This window comes from Python bivittatus, unplaced genomic scaffold, assembly GCF_059951505.1.
Source record: "Python bivittatus isolate LINGU-HERP-01145 unplaced genomic scaffold, Pbiv_v1 ctg000850_np1212, whole genome shotgun sequence".
Classification (NCBI taxonomy): Eukaryota; Metazoa; Chordata; class Lepidosauria; order Squamata; family Pythonidae; genus Python; species Python bivittatus.
In genome coordinates, this window is record NW_028277112.1 from 22,558,618 (window position 1) to 22,572,033 (window position 13,416).

Consider the following 13,416-nt stretch of genomic DNA (forward strand, 5'->3'; position numbering starts at 1 on the left):
TTTTTGAAATTTGATGTTGAAATTGAGATTTAGATTTTGGAATTGTATTGCTTTTTAAATGGTTTTCTGATCAGGGTTAGGGATCATGAGCTCCTTAGGATAGAATAAGTAGGATGTGGTTTCTGTAGTTATAGTATTAGGAACAAGTGCATCCACAAGTGGTCAAACCAGTTTTGGGCCAGCCATATATAGATAGTCCAATTCTTTTATTTATTTATATGGCTTCTCAGTTCACGAAAGGCGTTTCTGGGTGGTTAACATAGGATTGAAAACAAAAGTTAAACAGTGAACATAAAAGAATGATAACATAGTATAAAACAGCACAAACAGCACAAAACACAAGCTATTCAAGAACCTAAATCATTGTTCTAGGTGGACTTATCCAACATCCTAACCCACTGCTTGGGGGGAAAACCAAGTTTTTAAAGCCTTATGGAAGCCCAGCAAAGTTGGGACCTTTTGAATCTCAGGTGACATGCTGTTCTAAAGGGCAGGTGTCAGGACAGCAGAGGCATACAGGTATTCCTCGACTTATGACCACAATAGGGACCGGAAAATTTGTTGCTAAGCGGTGCATTGTTAAGCAAGGCATCATGTGACTGCACCTGATTTTGACATTTTTGTGGCAGTGCAAAAGTGGATCACAGGTTCGTTAAGTGAATCACGCAGTTCCCCGTTGATTTCATTTGTTGGAAGTCATCTGGGAAGGTTGCAAATGGTGATCACATGATCCTGGAATGCTGCGACTGTCATAAATACATGTCAGTTGCCAAGCACCTGAATTTAGATCACGTGACCATGGGATGCTACAACGGTCATAAGTGCAAGGACTGGTCATAAGTAACTTTTTTCAACACCATTGTAACTTCGAATGATCGCTAAACAAATGGTCATAAGTTGAGGACTGTCTGTATTTCCTGGGTCCCACTAGATGGCATTGTTTCATGGAGGGGACCAAGACATGCCCATTTTCTCATGGGATGGAGAGACAAAATCAGAGATAAGCAGTCCTGCAAATAACCTGGCCCTATGCCATGAAGGGTTTTATAGGTGATAACCAACATCTTGAATGCATTAAGAAGCTTAGAGGAAATCATTGCAGCTTGTGAAGTAGCAGTTATGTGGGTGTACCTCCACTACTACATTTTGGGCCAGTTGTAGCTTCCAGGTGGTTTTCAAGGGCAGTCTTGTGTAGAGTGAATTGCATCTCTGGGCATCCTTTCTGTTGCCTCACTTCCTGTAGCATATCTGAAGAACAGAGAGCTTTCTGGGATTCATGAGCATGAGCAGAGAAAGTCCACCCAGGCACAATCTGATTCAAGGCCATTGCTGCCTTGTTCCAGGCAGCAACTAAGGCCTCTGTAAAACTGTGTCAGAGTTTCAGGAATAAATCCAAATTCCCTCTAATCCAACAGGGTCCATCAAGCACCTGGGGTAGATTGATTGAATAGGTACTTCCTCCCAGGGTCTCCCACCCAGGTTTCTGTGAGTGATGCCTCTGATTATATTACAATTATATTCTATATGTGATTGTGGGCTCATGTGCAAATGCAGATAGCTTTGTATAAAATGTGAAATCTCTTTATTTTTCTGTATTGTTTACATAAAGAAGAAGGAATCTCAGATATTTTTCTCTAACTATTCTTGGGCTTCCTAAATACTGTGAGTTAAATAACTTTTTTTCTCTATATAATAGGGCTGTGCATACTTCTAAAATGATTTAGAAGTGTTTTGGACCCTGCGTGAGCAAGCATCTTTGCTATTCATTAAAGCAACCCAACTTTTTTGAGGCTTTTGTGCATGCCTGAAAAAGTTGTGGCTGCTTTGAGAGTCTTACTAACTTTTGGGAACTGATATCTTAAAACATGTGCATTTTTTCAGGCTTTCAGGAAGCATGAAAAGTAGAGGCTAGGCTGCTTTAATTAATATAACAGCAGTGCTGTGCTTATGTGAGATCCAAAGCTCTTTTTAAAAACATGTACTACCCTAATATATAAACATATTAACTGGTGTTGGTTTCAGAATAAAGCAGTAGAGGGAGCTAGATGATAACTTACCATTAGAGCCTAATTTTATTTACTTTTCAGATTGCAGTGACTTGAAAATGAATGTCTCTTTATTCACTGATAAATAGCAAATTGTAGTATCATGTTTTTAGCGGCTTCCATCCATCTTTGCAGTTGGAAAGATAAGTTTGCACTTATGTAGTTTGAATTTCCCTAATCTCCCTGATTTACCTTTCCATCAGTCTTTTTTCCTGCATTGTTGCTGTTTTTAAAATGCTGCCTACATAATACATTGTACGTGATTTGTAGAATTAGGTTCTTTAACATCACTACACCAGAAAATGCTTAGTTCTGCAGTACTTTAGTCCTATTTCAGTAATACTTTCAGAGTGGCATCGTAGCTTTTATTGTAACCTTTCTCTTTAACTAGAAGCACCTGTTTTGACATGATGCTTAGAATGCTTGTAACATACCCGTGCAAATAATTTGATATGCTTTACTCCAAATCTGCTCCTTGACACCAGAAGGCAGTGACTCAAAACCACAACACTGGGAGAGTTAATTCTTACATGGTCAGAGGATTTTTTTTTTTTTTTAATCAAATCTGGCTATTACCATAATAAGAGACAAATAGAATCTATGCCTCCTGCCCAAAGAGAAGCCCATCTAGCTCATTGCATAGGGTGGATAGGAGAAAGAGGTATAAAGATATGATACTGAGCCCACAATATAAAGGACTTGCTTTTGATATACAGCAGCTGAAGGAATTCTTTCATATGGCTTCTTGGCTTTTTCCACAATAAAGATATTAATAAGTTCCTGGATTCTTTTGTGACTTTTAATTGTTTCCAATCAAGCCTGTTTGGGAAAACATGACATGCACAACTGTTCTAAGGCAATCACAAGATGCATGTTCCCAGAAATGTCTTTTGCAAATGCACACACATGCTCAAAAGATCTCGGGGGATGTCAGAACAACTGCATTGAGCCTTCAAGCATCTGTTGCACAGCTTCAAGCAGCAGATCCAGAGCAAAGTATTTCCTCAAATAATTTTCATTGTTCTGAGCTTTTTGGAAAACAGACCTGTACAGCAATTTTGCTACTGCTATTTGAATTTAATCAGCAACAGAAGGCAGGATCTTATGACAGTAAAATTAGAGGTTTACTCCAGTGTGGTACTTACCTTGCTCAGGTTTCTAATTGAAAGAGCTATTAAAATTACCATACACTAAAATTAAAATAGTAATATGTTGTGCATATTGTAAATAGGGTCATTTTTTAATGGTATTTAATAAGCAGGTGTCTTTACAAATAGTGGAAACCTGACTCTGCAGCTTGGTAAACCAAAATCTGTACAGGATATAGAAGGGAATATAAGTAGTCAAAAATCTACATCAGGGATCAAGACTATCAAACAATACCAGAAATCTAAAGATGTAATGAATAATCTTGAGACAAAAGTGAAGTTCAGGAATATCTCAGCAACTGTGCATTTGTTAAGGACTTATATGCAGAAGTAGTAACTCCCAAGCTCAGCTGGGAGTTCTTTATATCCCATTAGAAGAAATGCCTAATGCCAAAAAACTCTTTAGCCTTGCTTTTTTTTTAAAAATTCTAAATTTGCTTTGTCATCTGCAAAAATATTTGTCTCTTCAAGGGGTTGAGGGTTGAGAAGTGCCATCATGGTCAAATGTCTTGGTTGCAAGCCCAGAATTCCATGCCAAGTCGGAAATCTTTCACAAACAAATCTTATACTGTGCTCCTCTTTCTCTGATGAGGATTCATCTGAGGAAATCATGACAACAAACAATGAACATTGTAAATGTGATTGTTTAAAAATTGATTGATGAATAGGCTGTTTTATCATGAAAATGAGGTTAGCTTGTGCTTTTCCAGTCCTCTGGTGTTAGAAGAAAGACTTTGTAAGCTTTCATTTATGTTTTAGATTGCACAAGAAAGCTGTGGCTATGCTCAGCCTATAGTTAAACTGAACAAGCCCAAACTGCCTAGCATATATGTTTAATACATAAAGAGGAAGTCAGAAAAGTAATGCATACATCTTGTGGATTAGAAATGCATGTTTGACTTTGCTACATGATACAGAATGGAGATATGAAGTGATCGTATTTCTTTATAATGAAAATTAACCTTGCATTAATGTTATAATTGCTTCAGATATGTCCAAGTGGCAATGAGCAGGGTGCTCGTACTTACTACAACTGGAATGCTATTTTTGAACAAGAACAAATTAGTTTCTTTTTAAGTTAGTGGAGCTAAAAGCCTGGAAAGTATATGTGAATGGCACCCAGAGAATTTCTTCAAAATAAAAATGATGCTTGAAGCTGGCCCTTTGCAGCACGCTAGCTTCTAAGTTTTTAATTTAGAACAATATTCAAATTGGAGTTGGCGGTCGGTGAGTGCTAAAGTGTCATTAGGTGCATTGGCAACCATAAGTCCTTTTATGGGAACAAAGGGAATAGTTTTAAAACAAGGAAATCTGAGTTCAAATCTAAATCAACTCCGTACCTAAACCAGACGGGTTTAATTTATGTCATAGCTGAAATAATGTCTATCATATTTTGCTGGGACAGTTTCCAGTTTTATGCTTACAGTTATAGTAAGAGTTCCTAAGCATAGTTGGAAATATTGACTGAAGTAAGCAAACTTAGTATCATGTTGTTATTATTATTATTAATTTTCTAGCTAGACAGTTAATTAAAAAGTAAGATAATGCTAGGCTCACAGAAAGAGCAATAAACCTAATACAAGAGGATTAGAAATGAGAGGTGAAAAGTGAGCAAACATGTGAAACAATGAACAGCTGGTTTATCCCTGGTCAAATTGGAAATTGAGTTTACAGCAAACTTCTGTGGACTTGGGTTTGTTTTTAGATTATATTTATATATGCTGATAACATATATTCACTATAAGCCCTACTTTTAACAAGGGCCTTTTTAGTAAAAAAAGTTAAGTTTGTATCTTTTTTTTTAAAGTTAAGTTTCTACTTTTTTTTAAAAAAAAAGTAAACTATAATGTTGGTGCATGTTTGTAGCAGTAGGTCATTGCTCCTGAAGTACAGCAATATGAGGATGTTCATTGTCTACCACAAAATTACCCTATATTGGTTAATAGGCTAACTTTTGTAGATTCTGTTAAGATTAATGTGATGTTCAAATAGTGTATGTATCTTAAAGAACAATAGACTAAAAATGATCTTTTAAATGATAATTTAGCCAGCCTCTGTGTCTTTTTTGCTGGATTAAACATTTAAGCATATTTATACAAAGCATTTTCAAAATAGGAATTTGCATGAAATACGGGAGGTTACATTTCAATGTGTAAGTGCTAGACCATTACATTAATGAAATCTGTAATGATTTCTTGAATCTCTGTACAGGTAGTCCTCACTTAACGACCACTCATTCAGTGACTGTTCAAAGTTGCAGTGGCGCTGAACAAGGGGACTTATGACCAGTCCTTGAAGTTGCAGCTGTCGCAGTGTCCTTACAATCACATGATTGCAATTCATGTGCTTGGTGACTGGCACGTAATTACGATGGTCGCATGATCACCATTTGCAACCTTCACTGCCAACTTCCGACAAGCAAAGTCAGTAGGGAAGCCAGCAGGAAGCCGCAAGTCATGGTCACGTGATGTAATGCTTAACGACTACAACTGGGATTGCAGGAACTGCTGTCATAAGTTGGTGTGGTCATGTGATTTTTCAATTTATGACTGTGTCACTTAGCGATCAGGTTGTGATCCCAATTGTGGTCAGTAAGTGAGGACTACCTGTAATATTTCTGGGATCTTCCAAGAGACAAGGTATATAGATATCTTTGACTTCCTGAATTCTTTATAGTAACCTGTATTCTGTTTTCCATGTTTTTTCATAATGTAGTGGTTGAATTGCTATTCACTTTTGACCCCTTGTCTTTTCTTTTTTTTCCTCTACAGGTTTTTGTAGAAACTTTAGACAAGTGTTTTGAGAATGTCTGTGAACTGGATTTAATTTTCCATGTGGACAAGGTACTGTAGTGAGATGCTGTAACATTAAGTCAAAATATTCTGATAAGAAACGATTGTTTCTGCTACTGTCAGATGGTAAACAGTCCTATCTTTTTTTCAAATTTCAATTGTAAATAGAGTAGTAATTTTTAGTTTTCTGAAACATTAAATAACATTTGTGGTATTCTAAAGCTTACCTGTAGAATTACTTGGCAAAGTAGAATAAAAATGATTACATATATTCTGGTTATTAAGAATGGAATCCTTGCATGCTTTACTTGAAATAAGCCTCTTGAACATTGTATTCTAATTAAAGATTCAGAAAATTATGCTGTAAATAAACTAAGAATGATCATGATTGCTGTTGCACATACTATACTTGGAATAGTATGTTACTATGACTGTTTTCAAATAATCAAAATGTTACTTATGAAAAAGGCAGGAGTGTAGTTATACCCAACTTTCCTTTTATAATGAAATGTCTGCAGTCAGCTATAATTTAACTGTCCAAGTGGGTTATATAATTTGGATAAATAGCACTCTGTACCTACCCTGCAGACCTTTTCTGTTAACAGGATAGCCTTTCACAACCTTTGTACTCTCCAAATATGTAGATTTTAACTCCAATAATTTTTAGCAGTGCTTTGATCATTGGGGAATTCTGGGAAGCTGAACTTCATCCACCTAAAAGTCATCCAGGTTGGGACAGATTGGTTTAGTCACCCAGGTTGAAACAGTGGTGTTCTAGTGCCATTTGTATCTGCTCACAAGAGCCAATTGTTAAATTTTCAGGAATTTTGCAAGCTGGTTGAGAGCAGAGCTAAGCTGCGACAGGTAGTGCACCAATCATCTGCTTGGCAGCTAGCAGTGCAGTGTGGCAGCGGCAATGGAGCTGGTGGAGGCAGTTGTTATACATTTATCAGCGTACCACTAAATAGAGATCTCATCCCTGCCTTCTTTCATAAATAACTTTTATCAAGGCAGAATGGTCTTGATATTTTCATATCTTAATAGCTGCATGAAATCATGGCTAGGGCAATACATTGTCCATAAGAAGGAAACTTTAAAAGCAGACCAAGCCAAAATTAAGTGATAAATTGATCATACAATGTACCAAGCCAGTGGTTTCTAACTTTATGGATTTTATGGACCAGTACATTGTCCTCAAAAGTACCTTTGTAGAATCTAGAGATAAATAATGCTGTGCCTTGGAAATCATGGCAAACCTGACCTATCCCCTTTCAGTCTCCAAATATCATCCATATCAATGCATCAATTCATACATTGCTTTTTATATTTTAAACTTTTTGTCCCCTTTTTAGGATCTCAAAGATCATCCAACCACACCTTGTATAAATACATTCTTATACACATCCTTTTCTGCTTCTTTCAGTAAATGTTAATACCTTGCAGCAGACCATATACTTCTGTCTACCTCTATTCTAGCACTTGCATATCTAAATTATATTCTGTCCATTTCCTCATCTTTAGTAAACATTCTACCAAGATACATTCATCTACTTTTTGTTCATGCTGTTTTCTCTATCAAATACAGGTACATTGGTCTTCAATATTTTCATTACATCATACAATTTAATATTTGCTGCAAATCATTCTGGTGTTCAGCCAACAACATGGTACCATTTACATAAATATGCATATTCCTGTCCCCAACCAAAATATTTCTACTGTCATCACAAATGTTCCTTACACATTTGCCCATGAATATGTTAAACAACCAAGGGGACCTTGTACATCCTTTCTTTACTCCCTGCTCATCATTGAACTATTGGTTAGCATTCTGTTTAGGGATGCAGATGTTTACCTCCATCATATACCACTCTTACTATATTCAGCAACCTATCTCAATTACTGTCAGTCCTCCCAGGTAAACCAGACAGGAAACATGACTAGATGAGCTAATTCTACTTTATTGTAAGGCTACATTAACAGAATCTTGCAAGTCTGAAAGTACAAATCTCTCACCCTTCCTATTTACCACCTGAGTAGTTAGGGGTGGGTCCTCCCTAAGTTTCATTTTCTGGCCGTTATTCTGTTGTGGCTTCCTTTCTCTTTCATCTGATCGTTCCCTAGGCAGCATCTCTTTCCCCCGTCTTCCAAGGTCACCCTCAAGTTCCATCACAATTACATATTCATGGAAAACATTCCATAATTTAAGTCTATTCTTTTATCATATGCTTTCTCTAAATCAAGAAATGTGCAATAAGCTTTCCTACTTTTATAGTACTTCTCAGTTATCCTCTGAAAAGCAAGAATAAGATTTCTGCGTCCCTGCCAAGCATAATATTGCACTGCACAGTCCAAATTGGCTCATTGGCATTGCCCTTTCATTCAGAATTCTGCCAAACGCCTTCCCAGGCAAACATAACAACCTAATTCCAGTATAGTTTTTGCATTTGCTCATTATCTTTTGTGTTGGAGAACTATAGCATTCTTCCAGCTGTCAGGCATAGATGCAGGGTTCACACATCTTAAGTTACATAATCACATCATAAACCATGTATATATTTTAACATTTCTGAAGCATAGACATGCAGCCATAGCATTTCTCAATCTTCTCATGCCATGTATGACTTCTTTCTTTGACATGAATATTTGTAGCATTCATTTCAAATCCACTATATTAAAGTTACTATTCCTGGGACATCCAGAGAAGAAATGGGAGACTGAAGAACGCTCCGTGAAAAGTGGAGCTGACAACTGCAGTGGAATGAAGAGCCGGAGAGTAGATCGGCTCTTTGATAATTCCTCTCTGACAAGGAGAGAACTTGAGATCGCCCACAAGTCCTCCAGACACTTGCTCCTCATGAGGAGACCACAAGACAGCAGTCTCCAGGAGACGTGGGAATAGCCATCTTGCTGAAACCATAGTTGGTGCCTTTGAAAGGACACTAAGTTTGCATATTTTCTTTTCTAATCACTTTCGGAAATTGCTTGTTAACTGCTTTTCCACTATTAAGAACCTTTGGACTGACAAGTTTTATAGCACTGGGTGAGTTTCCTTCAATCCTTAGCAAAAGAAGTTTTAACTACAAGTTTAAGAACTTAAAAAAATTTTTTTTGGAATAAACAGCAAAAGAGTGATTAAAACTTTGATTTTAAAAAGTTACATATGGACTAAGGGTATAGAAAATTTGAAACAAGATTTTGGAATTAATAATAAAGCATCCCTCCCATGGGAGAATGCTTTTGTTTTGGTTTTTTTAAAAAAATTACTAAGATAAGACTTTAAAAATTGGACCCTAGAGGGAACTAGAGGAGAATAAAGATTTTAATTAACGGAGATGAACACTCAAACTCAGCTCACAATTACAGAATGAAGCAAAATATTTTAACATTGAACATATTGAGGGATATTTTTGAACAAAGGCTCCAGAAGTTAATTTTAAGAGTGTCTGCCTCTATATATAGACTGTAGTTAAAAGAAGCTGTGGAAGAGGAACAAGTTTTATCTGACAAGATTAAAACTTGATCCATTTGAAAGTGGGTTTAAAAATGACAAGCTACAAGAATGACATGGAAAAAGATATTACACTGGACATACAAAAGACACCAGCTGATGTCTTAATAATTAAAAGGGATATACAAATAACAAACCAAGAGAGTGACCTGGATATTTTTCCTATATTGCATTTACAAAAGAGGCTTGAAAAAGTTTTGAAGAATTCTGTGAGAAGGGACAAAGAAAAAATGAAAAGAAATCAAGCTCTGAGACATTATTTGAAGGGACTAAAAATCAAGATTGTTAGAAGTAAAAGGAAGGACTATAAAGTTGGTTTATTTGATCAAGGTTAAAATAGATATGTTGTTACCTCTGGTAATCCTTAATGGACTTTTGCTGATATCAGGACTGAAATGATGACGTTTTATGCATTTGTTTATAGATAAGAGATGGGATATGGGAAGAAGAGATCATTTGTTGTATTTTAAGAGAAGGTGATAAGTTACTAAAATTGTTTATACTTGTGATGAAGGGGGAAGTTACTTCTTTATATATTTATTTTCTTTTTCTTTACTATATTTTTCTTTTTCTTTCTTCTCTATTTTTCTTCCTATTTTTTCTCTTTTTTCTTTTTCTGCACCATTATTTCTTTTTATTCTTTTATTTTTTTAGTTTGTATTAGTTTTTATTGTTGTAATTGTGATCTTTAATAAAATTACTATTAAAATATATTAATGTTACTATTCCATTACAAATACATAATACAATAAATGAGCATTCCCTCATTTCAATTTCATCCCAAATAATTTTATCATTTTTATTTTTAATTCCATTCGCTGTGCTGGATGCTCCTTGCTTAGTCCTTTTCACCCAGTGTCAGAGCAATTTATTTTAATCAGAATCACTCTGGGTTTTCACTTCTTGATTTAATTTTAATCATTCCTTGACTCCCTTCTTTGCTGCTATTTTTCTCAGTACAAATCAAACAATACCTTGTTCTCATTTTTACAGCAAGTAATTTTCATTCATGCTTTTTTCCCTCATAGACAGCCTCTTACCATTCCACCAAGCATCCTTTTTCATTAATTACAGAAGTTATACTACATTTCTGTTGCACATAGTAACATAAATCTACTTTCCATTCATTCTTTTGAGCAATGGATTTATCTTACATGTTTTCATACAGGTCTCATGCTTTCTCTTTGTGGAATCAAAACGCAGGACTCAAATGCAAAATAATCAAGGCTTCACTGCAGTGTTTATTAGACTGTGCTCACTGGAGGGGACCCACCAAGGGTTAGTGGGAGATACTCCCTTACAGGCAAAATGGATACCATGATAATTTATACACTTCTACAGGAAGAGGGAGGGAAAAAGAATGCATACACATACATATTCATATGATGATGCAGGCATACCTAAATAAGCAATACTTCTCAAGTTACTTTCTGCCCCTCTTCTATCTATCTTCAAGGAAGACAATAGTGTCACAGAGAAGAAGAAACAAATTAGTTAGAGGTGCCAAATGCCAGGAAGAACGCATCTTCCTCCAAGACAGATGCCTTGGTATATGGGGATGTTTGTGATAAGGCTTTTTGCAAGCAGCCTAATTCCCACCAGCTTCAAGAGTGCTGCACATTCCTTTATATTTCATTTTTATTAAGGTGATCCCATTCATCCGAGGACTCTAAAAAGTTGCTTCTTTCACCCAAAGGTATATTTTCCTCACAGTTCCCTGCAGTTATTTTCACTCCAGTATCTTTCACTTCTATCCTTTTTTTTATAACCATTTTTCCCCAGATCCATTCTTGATACTGCTAGTGATGCATTTTGACGCTTTCCTTTTCTGTGTGTACACATGAATGGACTTACACTTAAGTCTTGTTTTTGAAACAGACAGCCCTTTGTCTAAGCAGATATTTGTCAAACAAGCCCACCATCCTCATTCATTCTTGGTCTCTGAATCGCCCAGTCCATTTTTTTGTGTTCATGTCTCCTAATAGATCTTTTCTGGAAGCCTTAGCTGAATTTGTTCCTTTGCATATGAATCATTCCCTTCACTATTTGATAGATAGAGTATCTGAGAAAGTATTGCAACTTCTTTCAAGAATGCAGATTTCAGAAGAGTGACTATTCATTACAGATAACAAGATTTTTTTTCTTAAGGGAGTTCTTTTAATAATTACAGGTAGACTTGCACATATGGGTTTGCACTAAGATGAGGAAGACTTTTACCCTTCCATTTTTAAGGCAGCTTTTTAAAATGAATTCTGTTCCAGAAGAGACTATGTGTAGCTCAGGGTTGAACTGTGGAGTCCTTGGTGTTCTCTGAGCTTGGTTGTTTTCTTGCAGATGTTTCATTACCCGACTAGGTAGCATCTTCAGTGCTAGAAGGGAGTGGGGTTTGCTCTCAGAACCCTGCTCCCTTCTAGCACTGAAGATGTTACCCAGTCGGGTAATGAAACAGCTGCAAGAAAACAACCAAGCTCAGAGAACCCCAAGGGCTCCACAGAATTCTCTTCTGCCTTGAATCTGAAATGCTTCTTGTAATAAGATTTCTGTGTTTCCAAAGTAAATCCTTCCTCCTCCAATGTTTTCCCTCCTTTCTCTCTTTTCCTGAGATCTGTTCCTTGTCAAAATATTTTGGAAATATGAAAAATACTAAAAGAAAATCTGTCAACTAAGCATATTCTTCTAGATTTGCATAGCTTTTGCTTATAGTCCCAATTGTTAGGGTTAGAGTAAAATTTAATAAATAAAATTTTATATGATTTGGCAATTGGAAGTTTAGATTTCAACAAATTTGGATCATCTGCATTATAAATTTTATAATTCTTTTGATTAGGGTTTTATCCCACCTTTCCTCCTGGAGCTCAAAGTGGCATATAAAATACTCCTCCATTCACCCCCCCCCCGCATCAACAACCTATGAGATAGGTTAGGTTGATTGAAAGTGGCTGGCCCAAAGTGACCCAGTGACTTTTCATAGCAGAATGCGGACATGAATCTGAATATCCCTGGTGCTACAGTGCTTGAGATGAAAGGAACGTATCTTTGATCTATTAAAATTTTATATTAGAAAGGCTTATTTATTTTAAGTGAAACGTGTTATGAAAACATAATAAAATACAAATGTATTAGTGATGGATTGATATAATCTGTGCAACCATTGTTTATTGCGTGATCTTTTTAGGTTCATAATATTCTGGCTGAAATGGTGATGGGCGGAATGGTTTTGGAGACCAACATGAATGAAATTGTCACCCAAATTGATGCTCAAAATAAACTAGAAAAATCTGAGGTAAGAATGAGAAGTGGTAAAGCCAATTGGAGCATGATCATACAACTTGCATGATCCAAAGTAGTCATTTTTTTAAAATACTTGGCTATTTTGATTGCTACAAATTAGCATTCAGAATGTGGCATGATAAAGCCTTTGTTGATTGCTTAAATAGCTGAACATTTCCTTTTTCTTCTATCAGATTTCCATTTGCATTTATCTGTAGAAATGTTTCTGAGCTTCCTTCAGTCAAGGCTTCTGACTCTTAAAGCCTGTTTAAGATGGTGATAGCCATAGTCTATGTACTAATGTGCTTGCGGATATATCCCCTTGTGTGCACCAGGCTCTACACAAATTGATATGTTTTTAGAGTCAATTAAAAGAATAAATGAAAAGCTAGCATGCTGTAAAACACCAACCAGTGCTTTGTATGGAAGTGTGTTCACCTGTTTTTTTTTTTTTTAATCCTCAGAAGCTAGAAAGTATGGTAAAGAGCGGCCTCAGCTGTTTAACTTCTGGTAAATTTTGTGTTACGACTATTCAGTCCAGAGTTTTTCAAACTTGGCAACTTTAAGATGTGTGGACTTCAACTCCCAGCACTGGCTGGGGAATTCTGGGAGTTGAAGTCCACACATCTTAAAATTACCAAGTTTGAAAA

At 36.1% G+C, this 13,416-nt stretch overlaps 1 protein-coding gene across 3 annotated transcripts in view; it reads left to right on the forward strand.

Moving 5' to 3' along the window:
• The window catches only part of AP3S1 (adaptor related protein complex 3 subunit sigma 1), a 51,230-nt gene that overhangs the window by 8,999 nt on the left and 28,815 nt on the right, over nucleotides 1-13,416 (forward strand). For all 3 annotated transcript variants that reach the window (XM_007441289.4, XM_088130221.1, XM_088130220.1), the window contains exons 4-5: nucleotides 5,965-6,036; nucleotides 12,672-12,779. In XM_007441289.4, coding sequence (XP_007441351.1) covers nucleotides 5,965-6,036; nucleotides 12,672-12,779 — 180 coding nt within the window. The remainder of the gene's footprint in view (nucleotides 1-5,964; nucleotides 6,037-12,671; nucleotides 12,780-13,416) is intronic.